We start from the raw sequence: 12,989 nt of genomic DNA, 5'->3' as shown, positions 1-12,989 counted from the left end.
TACAAGGAGGTCTTCAGAGATCTGGAGGAGGAAAGTGCCTTGCCCTGAGTTCGCTGAGCCAGAACAATAGGACTTCTTCTGTAGTTGTGAAACTTGTCAATTGTCTAAGTCTAGGTTAATGCCATCTGGCTGGCTTTTTAAAAAGAGTGTGAAGTAAGAACATGAATAATTGTCACTTAATTAGAGACCTAGACTCAGAGGAATTATAGTTACTCCATGTATGAAAAATTGCAAGACTGTTGACTCTGTCATTCTTCAGTTTAGTGGGTGGAGCCAGCTGTCCTCATTAGAATAAAGGTTGTTTATTCAACCCAAGTATAAATGGAAAAAAAAGATGTGCCCTCTGTCATTGAGGGTTGACTGACTGGAGAGCTCAAGTGCAGCAAAGAGAAGTGTCAGAGCATGAGTGCTAAGTCCAGAACCATTGGGATTATTGGAGCTCCTTTCTCAAAGGGACAGGTAAGGAAAAAAGTCTTTCTTTGAATTCCTGGAATTTAGTTGAAAATTTTGGACTTCGAAATTTGTAAGGTGTTATTGTCTAGTTAGTTCAGTTTTCTGATACAACCTATATTTTAAAGTCCTCTCACCATTTTCCAACATTGTATAATTATACTCACATACCCACTTACTCTTGCGGCTCCTGATCTCAGCTAGAGCTAAATTCATTTGAACCTACAGAATGTTTTCTCATATTTTTTAGGAGAAAATATTTTTCTTTGAATTGAAATGGACTATTTCTGCATTGTAGCTACTCATTTAGGTTTAGTTGCTCTTGTTTTTGATGTTACTGTGTGTGTGTATAGGAAGAGAGAATTTTAAGAAATACATTTGTTTAGTTACATAATTAATGCCTAGAAAAATTTAATAGTTTGGCAGTAACCTTCAGACTTCTTATGATTTGGATAACCGAAATATTATTGCTTCATGCAACTTCGTGAATAATTCATGTTATGTTAGGTTTTTAATGATTCTATGAAACTGTTCATTCATGGTCTAGATAGAATCCTTTATGTGCCTCACATGGAAGGGGAAAAAAGAACAAAAAAAGAAAGAAAATCCTACTGCAGTTTGGCGACTCTAAAAGGATTTTAATGGATTTATGAAATTCCCAGACTTCCTTAGAGCCACCAGCTGTGAATCCACACATGCCAGCAACATCTGAACACACTTTTTTTTCTGCCTGGGCACACTTATTCTAGTAAAGAGAGTGTGATGACAGAACACCATAGACTTCAACACACATCTGTGCTCAAAAAGGATAAAAAACAAAGAACAAAATCAAACAAGACAATGTGTGAGTTGAAACTGCTAAGGTTGATTTTCTCCAGGTTTCTCAGAATCTGGGCAGCGTTTTGCTTCCTTTTAATTTGGAACCCTTGCTGTGTACTCTGACTTTTTACTGCAAAACAAATTGAGAGAGGCCAGAGGTTAGAGGCCCAAACAGCATTTGAACTGTCAGTAAATACTACTTTGCTTCTCCTGGAAATCCTCCAAAAGTCTCTCCCAAACACAGGGACATTTTGCTGACACAGAAGTGCTCCTTTTAAAATCCACACTGTTCTCACCTACTCTTGAACAGGTTATAATAAATACATAATTTTAAAAATTGACAAAAGGGAAGCAAGTCTCCTCCTTTTACCACCCTTCTCCCGTTAAAACATGGTCATGAGAATGGAGTTCATTGTCTCATGATTGTAAGGACTAAGAGAGAGAGATTTTTTTACACTAAGTCACAGAGTAGAGAGGATAAAATGGCCAAGATGTAAGTATTTGTCCTCACCTAAAGGAGTTACAGGTTTGACAGGTAGGCAAAAGGAAATGATTAGAGAGCAGATGACTAAAGTGTGAAGTCTGAGAAAGGGCTTCATCCCTGTCTCACCTCGTTGAAAGGCTTGCAAGGCAGTGAACAAACAATAAAGTAGGTATTATTTTTACCTTGCAGTTGGATTAAAAAAAGGCTCAGAGAGGTTTGGTAATGTGCTCAACATCACACAGGCTTGACTGCACAATTCCAGACAAGATAATCTGATTCCAATGCCTATGCCCTTGATTTGCACTGATGTCTCTTCAGACTATTCAACTCCAAAGGTGACTTTATACTTGTGGCCATTGAGGGATTGGGCCCAGCTTAGAAAGTCAGTGGAGCTGACAAAGCAATTTCCAAAGTGGGCAGATAGAGCAAGCAAGAGGAAAGCCCAATTATGAGAAGCCATTTGAATAAAACAAATAAAAATGAATGCTAGAAAATGTAATGGCTGTGTGATAGCAAATAGAGTGTCAACTAAGGGGTCTATGAGCTTTGTTCTAAAGTCTGAAAGGAAGAAGGGTAAAAAAGCCAATGAGTTTTATCAAACTGAGGATTGAGTATCACTGTATGTCAGCTCTACACTACAAAATATAGGCCCCAAATGTAAAGCAAACTGGACTGAAATCTACCAACGAGGAAAAAACAAAAACAGTCACAAAACTAAAGGCAAAACATGAACCAAGCAGCACCCTATTGGGGTTGAAAGAAGGAGAAATTGTGTCTACTTGACTGGGGAGAGGGAGGCGTGTCAAGCAAAAAGGTAGTAAAGAAGCAAAATGTGTCAGGCAGAGGATAGGGTGGGTGCCTTGATGCTAGGGACAGGAATTTAACATAAAGGATTTGCCTGGCACCCAGGGCAAGTCTTCTGTTCCTTTGAATGGGGAAGAAATATTTGCTTGCTTTGATGCCACAGCCCCAATCTGAAAGATAGACACACGCGTCTTTTAACACATTGTCTCATCTGACAACATGTAATCATTTTCTGATCTAAAAGCTCGTCGGAAATTAAAATCAGAAAGATTCAGAAAAGAACTGTGCCTTTAGACCTCTAATTGTTCAGGGGGCTGAGGAAGACTTGCCCCTTGGAGGAAGAGTGTTAGCTTCCCTAATGTCAAAATGGCAAGGGTAGAACTTCCCATCTGCTGTTTAAGCAGGCCAAAACTTGAAATTAGTGGGTGGGTCTTTGTTTGTAGTTTTCAGCTCCCAGGTGATGACTTTTTCTGTTGCCTGCTTTCTCCCCAAGAGCTCTAGCTTACTGCTGTGAGTACATGCACATAGGCCTCTTTCATGTCACACTCTTTCGATGCTTTTGCCCAATTGTTCCCTTGGTTTGCAGAGTTTCTCCGTCACTCTGTCTTGTTTTCCTAACTACCTACTCATGTTGCAAGACTCAGCTTAAACAGTATTTATTTCTTGCAGCCTTTACTGACACACCCTGTCCCCAATAGTATTAAGGGCATCCTGTTTTTGTTACTACATTTTATGTCATCATTGAAGCAGCTATGTATTGTAATTGGGGTTAAGTGCCCATATCTCCTATCAGCTTATGAGGGACTCAAAGTCAAAAGCTTTTTCATTATTGGATCTCATCTACCAGACTGCTTTTGCACAAACTATGTGCTCACTATGTTGATAACATGGGTTGACGGGAAGAGGGGATGCAGGTTTTGGAATCCAAAGACCTGAATATGAACACAGGCTCTGCCACTTATTAGCTGTGTGCCAGTCTAAAAACCATATAACCTTTGTGATTCTAGTTCTTTCTATTTGGCTTAAGAGTCATTCAGTCTACCTTGCTGTGAAGATTAAAAGAGATGATGTAAATTCCTGGCTCTGTAGGAACTCAAAAGATGATAGTTACAGTTCAACTGATTAAATAATGAAAAGGGTTCCTGCTGTGAGCATCTGATGGTCATGATAATGTCTGAAGTGCTTTATTTTTTAATTGTTCAGCCACGAGGAGGGGTGGAAGAAGGCCCTACAGTATTGAGAAAGGCTGGTCTGCTTGAGAAACTTGAAGAACAAGGTAATTTTTAAATTGAAAAATGATCAGCCTGATTTCCTCCCCACTCTGAAGGAAGGAGCAGACCCCTGTCAACCTGGAGTGTTTCTGGAATATTTACACCAGAATTGCCGTACTGGCTTTAACCTGAGAAACACATCCTACAAAAACAGCAGGGCATGGGGAGAATGCTCAGGAATTGCTGATGTACATCCTCACTCAGATATTTTATCTTTCCAGCCAAACTACAGTATAAGAGAAATTGCAGATGCAGGAACGGGGGTTGGGGTGGATGGTAGGGGAGCCGGGGAAACAGCAAATGGAAAGCAAGGTGCAGCAGGAAGTATGCTACTAGCAACAGGATCCCATTTGTGAAATAAAATAAAATAAAACAGTAATAATGATAATAACAATAGTGCCTAGTGTTTGCGCAGTGTGTATATATATACATATGCATAAGCATGCAAATGTAAGTTTACATATATTTTTAAAGTATGGGCTCAATTATTTGTTATCTTTACATATAAGATGCTGATAAAGTGTTGGTCAGGATGTGGAGCAACTAGAACCCTCATATATTTCTGATGGGAATGCAAATAATACAGCCACTTTGAAAGTAGGTGGGCATTTTCTTAGGTAAACATATATTTACATTTTAACCTAGCAGTTCTACTTCTGGGTGCAGAGAAGTACAACTACAAACATTCAAGTACAAGTTTTCACTTCTCTTGGGTAAGAGATTTGTACTTGAATGTTTGGGGGCAGCAATATTTATAATAAACAAAAAATGGAAACAGCAAAATGCCCATCAACTGGTAGATGGTTAAACAAAAAGTGTCACATCCATGCAATGAGATAGTACTCAACAATAAAAAGGAATGGACTGGCTGGGCGCGGTGGCCCAGGCCTGTAATCCTACCACTTTGGGAAGCCAAGGTGGGCGGTGGACTGTCTGAGCTCAGGAGTTCAAGACCTGGGCAACACGGTGAAACTCCATCTCTACAAAAAATTAGCCAGGCGTGGTGGCATGCACCTGTAGTCCCTGTAGTCCCAGCTACTCAGGAGGCTGAGGCAGGAGAACTGCTTGAACCTGGGGGGCGGAGGTTGCAGTGAGCCAAGATTGCGCCACTGCACTCCAGGCTGGGTGACGGAGCGAGACTCCATCTCCAGAAAAAAAATAAAAAGGAATGGACTGCAGACACAGGCAAGAACATGGTGGATCTGAAAAACAGCAGGCTAAGACACAAAAGACTACACATTGTGTGATTCCATTGATACGACATTCTGGAAAGACAAAAGCATAGCAAAAGAAAGCAGATCAGCAGTTCTTGGGGCTGGGGGCAAGAATTACCTTTAAAGGGGCAGGTTGGAATTCGAGAGAGAATGGAAATGTTTTAAATCTTGATTGTGGTGGTGGTTTCAAGACTAGATTTTTTCAAACTCATTGACCTGCACACTTAAAATCAGTGAGTTTTAGTGAACAAGAATTACATCTCGTAAATCTTGAAAAAAAAAAAAAAGACAAATACAGACACCCAGCTGAGAACAGAATGCTTGGGTAAATGGACTTGTCCCTTAACTGACAAGAATAATTTGGTCATGTGTTACAGCAGGTGAAATTTCTTGGAGGCATTACTAAATCAGATTCAGACATACATGTAACAAATACCATATTTAATGGCCAGTTAGTTCAGAACACTGAACTGATTCCATATAACAGTTTTACGTGAAACTCTCTACTTTTCAAGCCTAATTCAAGGCCTTTTAGGGAGCACACTCAGTCCTTAGGAATCTGGGGTTACCTGCAATTTTTCCTTACTAAAAAGAATAACTAAAAAGCTTTATTTCCTAAGCTTCCAAAGTGTTAGGTTCAGTGCTAAGCACATATTCACATATTCTTATTTATTTATGATAATACCACTATGAGGCAGGTTCAATGGATATTTTGTGTGTGTGTGTGTATCCAGATGAAAATATACCAGTGCTTTTTAAATTTTCTGAGAATACATATATATATATAGATAAATATATATTTAATTTTTATCAAAATGAAGCATGCTTACTATAGAAAGGTAAAAAGTACATAAGCAGAGAGAGACAGAGAGACAGAGACAGAGACAGTGACATTCCCTATTAAGCCCAAGCCAGAAGATTATCACTGTTCTATTTTGGTGTCTAGTCTAACTGGATGAATTCAAGAAGTGCTTACTGAGAGCCTGGTATGCAGCTGCACCAATGTGTGGTACTGGTAACATGTCAAGCAAAAGCAGACATGGGTCTACCTTCCTGGGATTTACAGACCTTTCAGGGTTTTCGTTTGCTTATACTTGTGAATATATGCCTATTTTATATAATTGGGATCATCCTACATAGACTGATTTGTAATCTACTTTTTAATTTAGTAACTAAAAACTTTTAATTTTAGAGTGTGATGTGAAGGATTATGGGGACCTGTCCTTTGCTGACATCCCTAATGACAGTCCCTTTCAAATTGTGAAGAATCCAAGGTCTGTGGGAAAAGCGACTGAACAGCTGGCTGGCAAGGTGGCAGAAGTCAAGAAGAATGGAAGAATCAGCCTGGTGCTGGGTGGAGACCACAGGTCTTGTTGAATAACTGTGTCTATGGGAGTCTGGCACAAAGGAAATGTAACCAAGGCCAGAAGAAGAGAGAAAATATAGAAATATAGATGGAAAAGCATTGACCTATATTTAATATCAAATTTTCTGCCTTTAAAAAATTTTGTAGGTTACTAACTTTATTATAGAAACAGACTTAGCTCAATCTGAGGTCTTACAATATCTGTATTTTGACCTAGTACAGCAGAAAATGTATGAAATATGAATGGATTTCATCTAAATATTCATCACAAGCTTACATTTCTAAATAAGTACATGAGGCAATTCATAGCTTATTTGTTCTTAATTGCTGATAATATATACAACTCATACAGGTCAACAATTTCAAAGTATGGGTTTTTCATTATAAAATAATGATTATAACATTTTTGAAAGCATCAGACACACACACAAGAAAAAAAAGTGATAATCATACTTCTCTAACAACCATTTCAACCAGAATTGAAAATCTGGCACATTTCTTTCATGGCATCTTTTTTTTCCTTGTACATGATGATTTTGTTTAACAAGTGTGTGTGTGTGTGTGTGTGTGTGTGTTTGTGTAAGAGAGAGAGAGAGAGAGACAGATGTCTATGTTGTGTTCTCACTCTACAGTGCAAATTTCCTTGTTGCTTCATGGGATGTGCATAAGCATCATAAGCATCAGTTTTTTAGTTGCTGCATGATTTTTCATCAAGGGGTTACATCGCTATATATGTACATATTGTCACATATTCAGGTTACATTGTAATTTTCACCATTACAAATAATGTGACAAAGGCCATTTTTGTGCATGAGCCTTTTTAAATATTTACCCTCAAGGCCTAGGATAATTTTCCCTGAGAGGCCTGATTAGATCTAAAACCAGAAACACTTCTATGGCTCTTGAGCTCAGTGACTTCAGGCCTCCTCGGTTTCCTCTTCTAAAGCCAAACTGTTACCAGGGCCTCTGTATCAAAACTGCAATTGGGAAACCGAGGCTCGTTTTCTTTTGTAAGTGGAGAAATTTGTAAATGGAAATCTGAAGAATGGCACATGGCAAGACAAGAAACCTGAAGGGAAAACAAACGTTACATTGAATAATCCATACCTGAACATGAAGGCATGATTGCTTTCACTTCGAGAATCTAAAAGCTAATGATTCTCTGAGTGATACTTAAACATTCACAAATGGGAGAATACAGGCATTGTATAGTATTAGCTTGGTGCAAAAGTAATTGCAGTTTTCAAATGGCAAAACCACAATACTTTTGCACCAACTTAATATATCCTAACTTTTAACTTCTGTGCAAGATATCATTTATGTCTTCCATTCCAGCAAAATGTCTGGAGCTTGAAGTATTTGGGATGAACTTTGTTCCTGGTTGAGTGGGTAACTAGATGCATTGAATAGAATGAGTGAACACACACGCCATACGCTGGCTGAGGAACTTCTGAGTAAGAACATGTAAGAACTTCTGAGTGATGCTCCCAAATTATAAAAGAGCTGGATTTTAAGAAAAATTGAAGGACTTTGTCATAGTTCACTTGAGAGAATTAAGTATTTCCCAAGAGAGATCAGTGTGCAGAAAATGATCCAAATTTAACTCTGAGAATTGAACAGTGTCTCATGCTAAGGAATTTCTTGTGTAGCTAGTGTTTTTATACTCATTTATTTTTTGGCTAAGCTCTAATCTGTGGTTTTCTTACAAGGTGGATTTTGGGGGTAAAAATCACAATTTTTTTAGTAATGCAATCGATATAAATATAACTAGTTAGTAAGCACTAAGTGTAAGTGATGTTTTCTCTATTGTTACAACTGATTGGCATCTTCAATTTAGAATCTATCAGAAATATCAGACACTGTGACTTAAAGGAAAACCAAGCGGGAGCATTAAGTGAGTGAATAATATGATGTATGTAGTGACACTGCAAACTTGATGTTCACACAAAATTTTTCCCCCAAAAGTTTGGCAATTGGAAGCATCTCTGGCCATGCCAGCGTCCACCCTGATCTCGGAGTCATCTGGGTGGATGCTCACACTGATATCAACACTCCACTGACAACCACAACTGGAAACTTGCATGGACAACCTGTATCTTTCCTCCTGAAGGAACTAAAAGGAAAGGTAAAAGACTGGTTGGTACTCTAGTGCGGAAGAATACTTTTTAGGAGACATTCAGGAAGTGGAAGGGAAATGAGAAATTCCATGTTATCTTATTCTTGGTGTAATCTCAAGTCATTTTCTCTGCAGCCAGTAAGCAAAGGGTTGGTTGATAAAAGGCAGTAAGGCTGTCTATCTCTGCCTTGCAAACTGACTTAATATATATTTTCTCTGATGATTCTTAAACTATCCTTTTAGTAAGTGGGGCAGAGAGTAATCATTTATAAACAGGTCACTGGAGGTTCAGAGGTTAACCAACTTGCCCAAGATATATGCCAAGCCTATAGTGAAGCAAGGGCTAGCACCAGGTCTCCTCATTCCTTCCTCTTTCCACTACATGCCACACAGTCCTGCATTCTTACCGAGTAGTCTTTCTATATCATAGAGTCTTTTCAAAAAAGAAATTTGAAAATTTCAGATACAATGGTTTATGGACTAATGTATTTACTGGGAGAAGAACCTGTCTAAATCATAAGAGAAAGAACTATCTCCCTGCTCCCTAGAAACTTCTTTTCTAAAAGATGGAAAATAAAATGTCAGATTAAGATTTAATATTATAGCTTATAACTTTTGTTGATATGCCATAGTGTATCAATAAAGTTTTTATTGATATAATTATAATATTTTGTCCTTATGATGATACAAGAGGTTAAAACCTCCTTATGTTAAATGCTCAGAAATAATGTCTTTTGAACTAATGACCAAGGGATGGGTTTATAAACTTGCAAAGTATCTACCTAGCACATGGGAAAAACTAAACGTGGCTCCAGGACAAAGCAGATATCATCATATTATGATGTGAATAACCAAAGGACAGGTCACGAATTTCCCTCAGCTGCTCTAGGCCATCCTCTGGATTAAGAACTTACTGAGAAAGGGAAGTAAAGAAGGAAGCTACCAAAGTAATGGGAGCACACTCATTTCTTTATAGAGGAGCCCTGGGAAAGAAGGGCCCAGCAGGAATGGGGCACAAAGTAGGTAAATGCCAAGTGGTTCAAGGCAAAGTCAAAGCAATCAAGGGGAGGCACACATCCCCTTCTTAATTATGTATAATTTTTACACGATTTCTTCTATATTTATATTCTAAATATAAGATATTTGCAGTCCAATAAGTGTCTTTACCTTTGAATGTAGGATTTGTTCAAGAGAATCACACATAACCAAGTGAAAACATTGCAATTTTAGATTCCCGATGTGCCAGGATTCTCCTGGGTGACGCCCTGCATATCTGCCAAGGATATTGTGTATATTGGCTTGAGAGACGTGGACCCTGGGGAACAGTAAGCTTATTCCTTGATGTGATTTGCCTTCATTTTTGTCCCTTTGTGTGCTAGATGTGCTTTACTGACCAAATCTATGAGAGAAAATTAAACACCAAGACACATACACACACATACACCCACACACACATATTTATATACATGTATATACATATGTATCCAGGCAATTAAATCTCAATTGACTTGCTGTTAAAATACAAATAAAACTATATTGAGTTAGGTTCACAGAACCTAAATATTTTATATATTTTACTATATTGATATTTCCCTTAAAAGGAGACAGGCAGGCACAGTCAGCCTTATTAATTATCTTAATTTCTCTTTTATAGCTACATTTTGAAAACTCTAGGCATTAAATACTTTTCAATGACTGAAGTGGACAGACTGGGAATTGGCAAGGTGATGGAAGAAACACTCAGCTATCTACTAGGAAGGTAGGATTCTTTTGTGTGTGCACACGTGTGTGTAACATAAAAAGTTGGTACTGACATTAACCAATGTAAGTTATTAATAAAGTCTTTATGTGAAATAATGGGTTGCTACTTTTTATAAAGCAAGGCAACAGATATATTTATTGATGAAATGTGAAGCCATCAATCTTAAACTGAAATCCTTTCCCATTTTTTAAAAGAAAGAAAAGGCCAATTCATCTGAGTTTTGATGTTGATGGACTGGACCCATCTTTCACACCAGCTACTGGCACACCAGTCGTGGGAGGTCTGTCATACAGAGAAGGTCTCTACATCACGGAAGAAATCTACAAAACAGGTAGTTAACAATCTGAGGGAATAGAGAAGCAAGTGTACACTTGACTAATATATATTCATACCTCCTTGACCTGAAAACAAGTCCCAGTTGACACTTACAGAATGTCCATCAATCACATGATGCAATAACTAAAGTGTTTTCCATTGGTTACTACCTTTTTCTGTTAGTGGATAATCTTTCAAGTCTGTCTGTGCTAATTTCAAAATGTCAACTATTTTATAAATTACATTATTACAATTTGTTGTTGTAGGGCTACTCTCGGGATTAGATATAATGGAAGTGAACCCATCCCTGGGGAAGACACCAGAAGAAGTAACTCGAACAGTGAACACAGCAGTAGCAATAATCTTGGCTTGCTTTGGAGTTGCTCGGGAGGGTAATCACAAGCCTATTGACTACCTTAACCCACCTAAGTAAATGTGGGAAACATCCGATATAAATCTCATAGCTAATGGCATAATTAGAAATCTAATCATTTACTTAAACATAGAGTTGTCTTCCTAAAGATTTGTTCTTTCAGAAAAATGTTTTTCCAATTAGTATAAAACTCTACAAATTCCCTCTTGGTGTAAAATTCAAGATGTGGAAATTCTAACTTTCTCAAAATTTAAAACTTGTATTTTCTAACTTGGCAAAAGACTTATCCTTAGAAAGAGAAGCATACATTGATTTCCAATTAAAAATTTGCTGACATTAAAAATAAGCACATTTACATAAGACCCCATACATAGAGTGAGACTCCTGGAACCGGGAGACAAAGCTACCCCATCTGGAAAGGCACTATGTGTTCATGTCGTTCAAAAGATGTGATTTTTTTTATAATAAACTCTTTAAAACAAGACTGTATTGTGTCTACATATTTCTAAATACATGCCACACACACACACACACACACCCCCCACATTCACAATATGTCCTGCTTAAAAACTACGAAGATTGTATTGTGTCCACATATTTCTAAATACATGCAACAGACATACACACACACCCCCCACATTCACAATATGTCCTGCTTAAAAATACTAAGCAGGACGTATTTAAGAATTGTAGGCTCATGCCCATAATCCCACTGCTTTGGGAGGCCAAGATGGGAGGATCTCTTGAGGCCAGGAACTTGAGACCAGCCTGGGCAACACAGCAAGACCCTGTCTCTAAAAAATAAAATAAAATAAAATAATAAAACTATTAGTTGGGTGTGGTGGCACATGCCTGTAGTCCCAGTTACTCTGGAGGCTGAGGCAGGAGGATCACTTGATTTCAGGAGTTCAAAGCTGCAATGAGCTATGATTGTGCCACTGTATTCCAGCTTTGGTAACAGGTGAGACACTGTCTCTAAACAAAAAAATTTAAAAAACAAAACATTTTAAAAGTCAACAGTGAAATCATCATCCCCAAAACACTGTGAGGCCTTGAAGCTATTTAAACTCCCTGGCTATGGTTTCTTCAACTGTAAAATGGGTAATAATAGGTTTGGGCAATCTCCAAGTTCATTGGGCTAGATGTCCACATTTTACTTTTTCTAAACCTCATACATGATTCTGGTTAATATTTTCAAAGCATGGTTGCTATTCAAGTAGCCTTTTGGGAGACGGAAGATATTCCTGGCTGGGTGTGGTGGCTCGCACCTGTAATCCCAGCACTTTGAGAGGACAAGGAGCTTGAGTCCAGGAGTTTGTGACCAGTCTGGCAACATGGTGAAACCCCATCTCTACAAAAAATACACACACACACACACACACTAGCTGGGCATGGTGGTGAATATCTGTAGTCCCAGCTACTCAGGAGGCTAAGGTGGAAGGACTGCTTGAGCCCAGGAGACGGAAGTTGCAGTGAGCTCAGATTGTGCCAATGCACTCCAACTTGGGCAACAGAATGAGACCCTGAAAAAAAAAAAAGATATTCCCCAAAATCGATTCAGGACCCACATAAATCAAATTGCTAGTTTGTTTTTAATAATTACTAATTCAGCTGAGGATGTCATCTAAAATTATCTGTCGCTTCCAATGTTTCACCTTTCACTCACTACAATTACAGTTTAGCCATATCCTAAAAACTCATCTCGGTTCTGCAATGTAGTAAGGAAAATGGAAAAAACAAACCAGAGTAAACAGTAATCAAAACAAGGGAAGCAAAGTTTTTCTCCTCCCAGCAATTAATGTGAAAACTCCAAGAGGTTCTGTAAAAAAGGCAGGTCCATGAATGGATTTCTTCTGTGTTTTTGGTTTAACAGTATATGATAAAGGGCCCCTACAATCTGATTTTTCAAATGTAACACAGAATTTAAAAACTGTTACCTCTAACTACTAGGCCTTCGAAAGATACACATTTTATTGAATTAGTTTTAGACGGTAGCAATTATAATGGATCTCACT

General features: G+C 38.2%; 1 protein-coding gene across 1 annotated transcript; it reads left to right on the top strand.

Annotated features, from left to right (window-relative positions):
* The first annotated feature begins 267 nt into the window (after positions 1-267).
* On the top strand, positions 268-11,458 carry ARG1 (arginase 1). Its single transcript, XM_003898184.2, has 8 exons — positions 268-459; positions 3,761-3,833; positions 6,235-6,409; positions 8,374-8,533; positions 9,755-9,849; positions 10,179-10,283; positions 10,481-10,617; positions 10,868-11,458. Exons 1-8 carry the CDS (start codon positions 403-405, stop codon positions 11,032-11,034), a joined length of 969 nt encoding a protein of 322 aa, XP_003898233.1. The 5' UTR covers positions 268-402; the 3' UTR covers positions 11,035-11,458.
* The last annotated feature ends 1,531 nt before the right edge of the window (positions 11,459-12,989 follow it).

Source organism: Papio anubis, chromosome 6 (genome assembly GCF_008728515.1).
Source record: "Papio anubis isolate 15944 chromosome 6, Panubis1.0, whole genome shotgun sequence".
Lineage (NCBI taxonomy): Eukaryota > Metazoa > Chordata > Mammalia > Primates > Cercopithecidae > Papio > Papio anubis.
The sequence above is the reverse complement of the archived record's forward strand: the minus strand, read 5'-3'. Positions and strand labels throughout refer to the sequence as shown.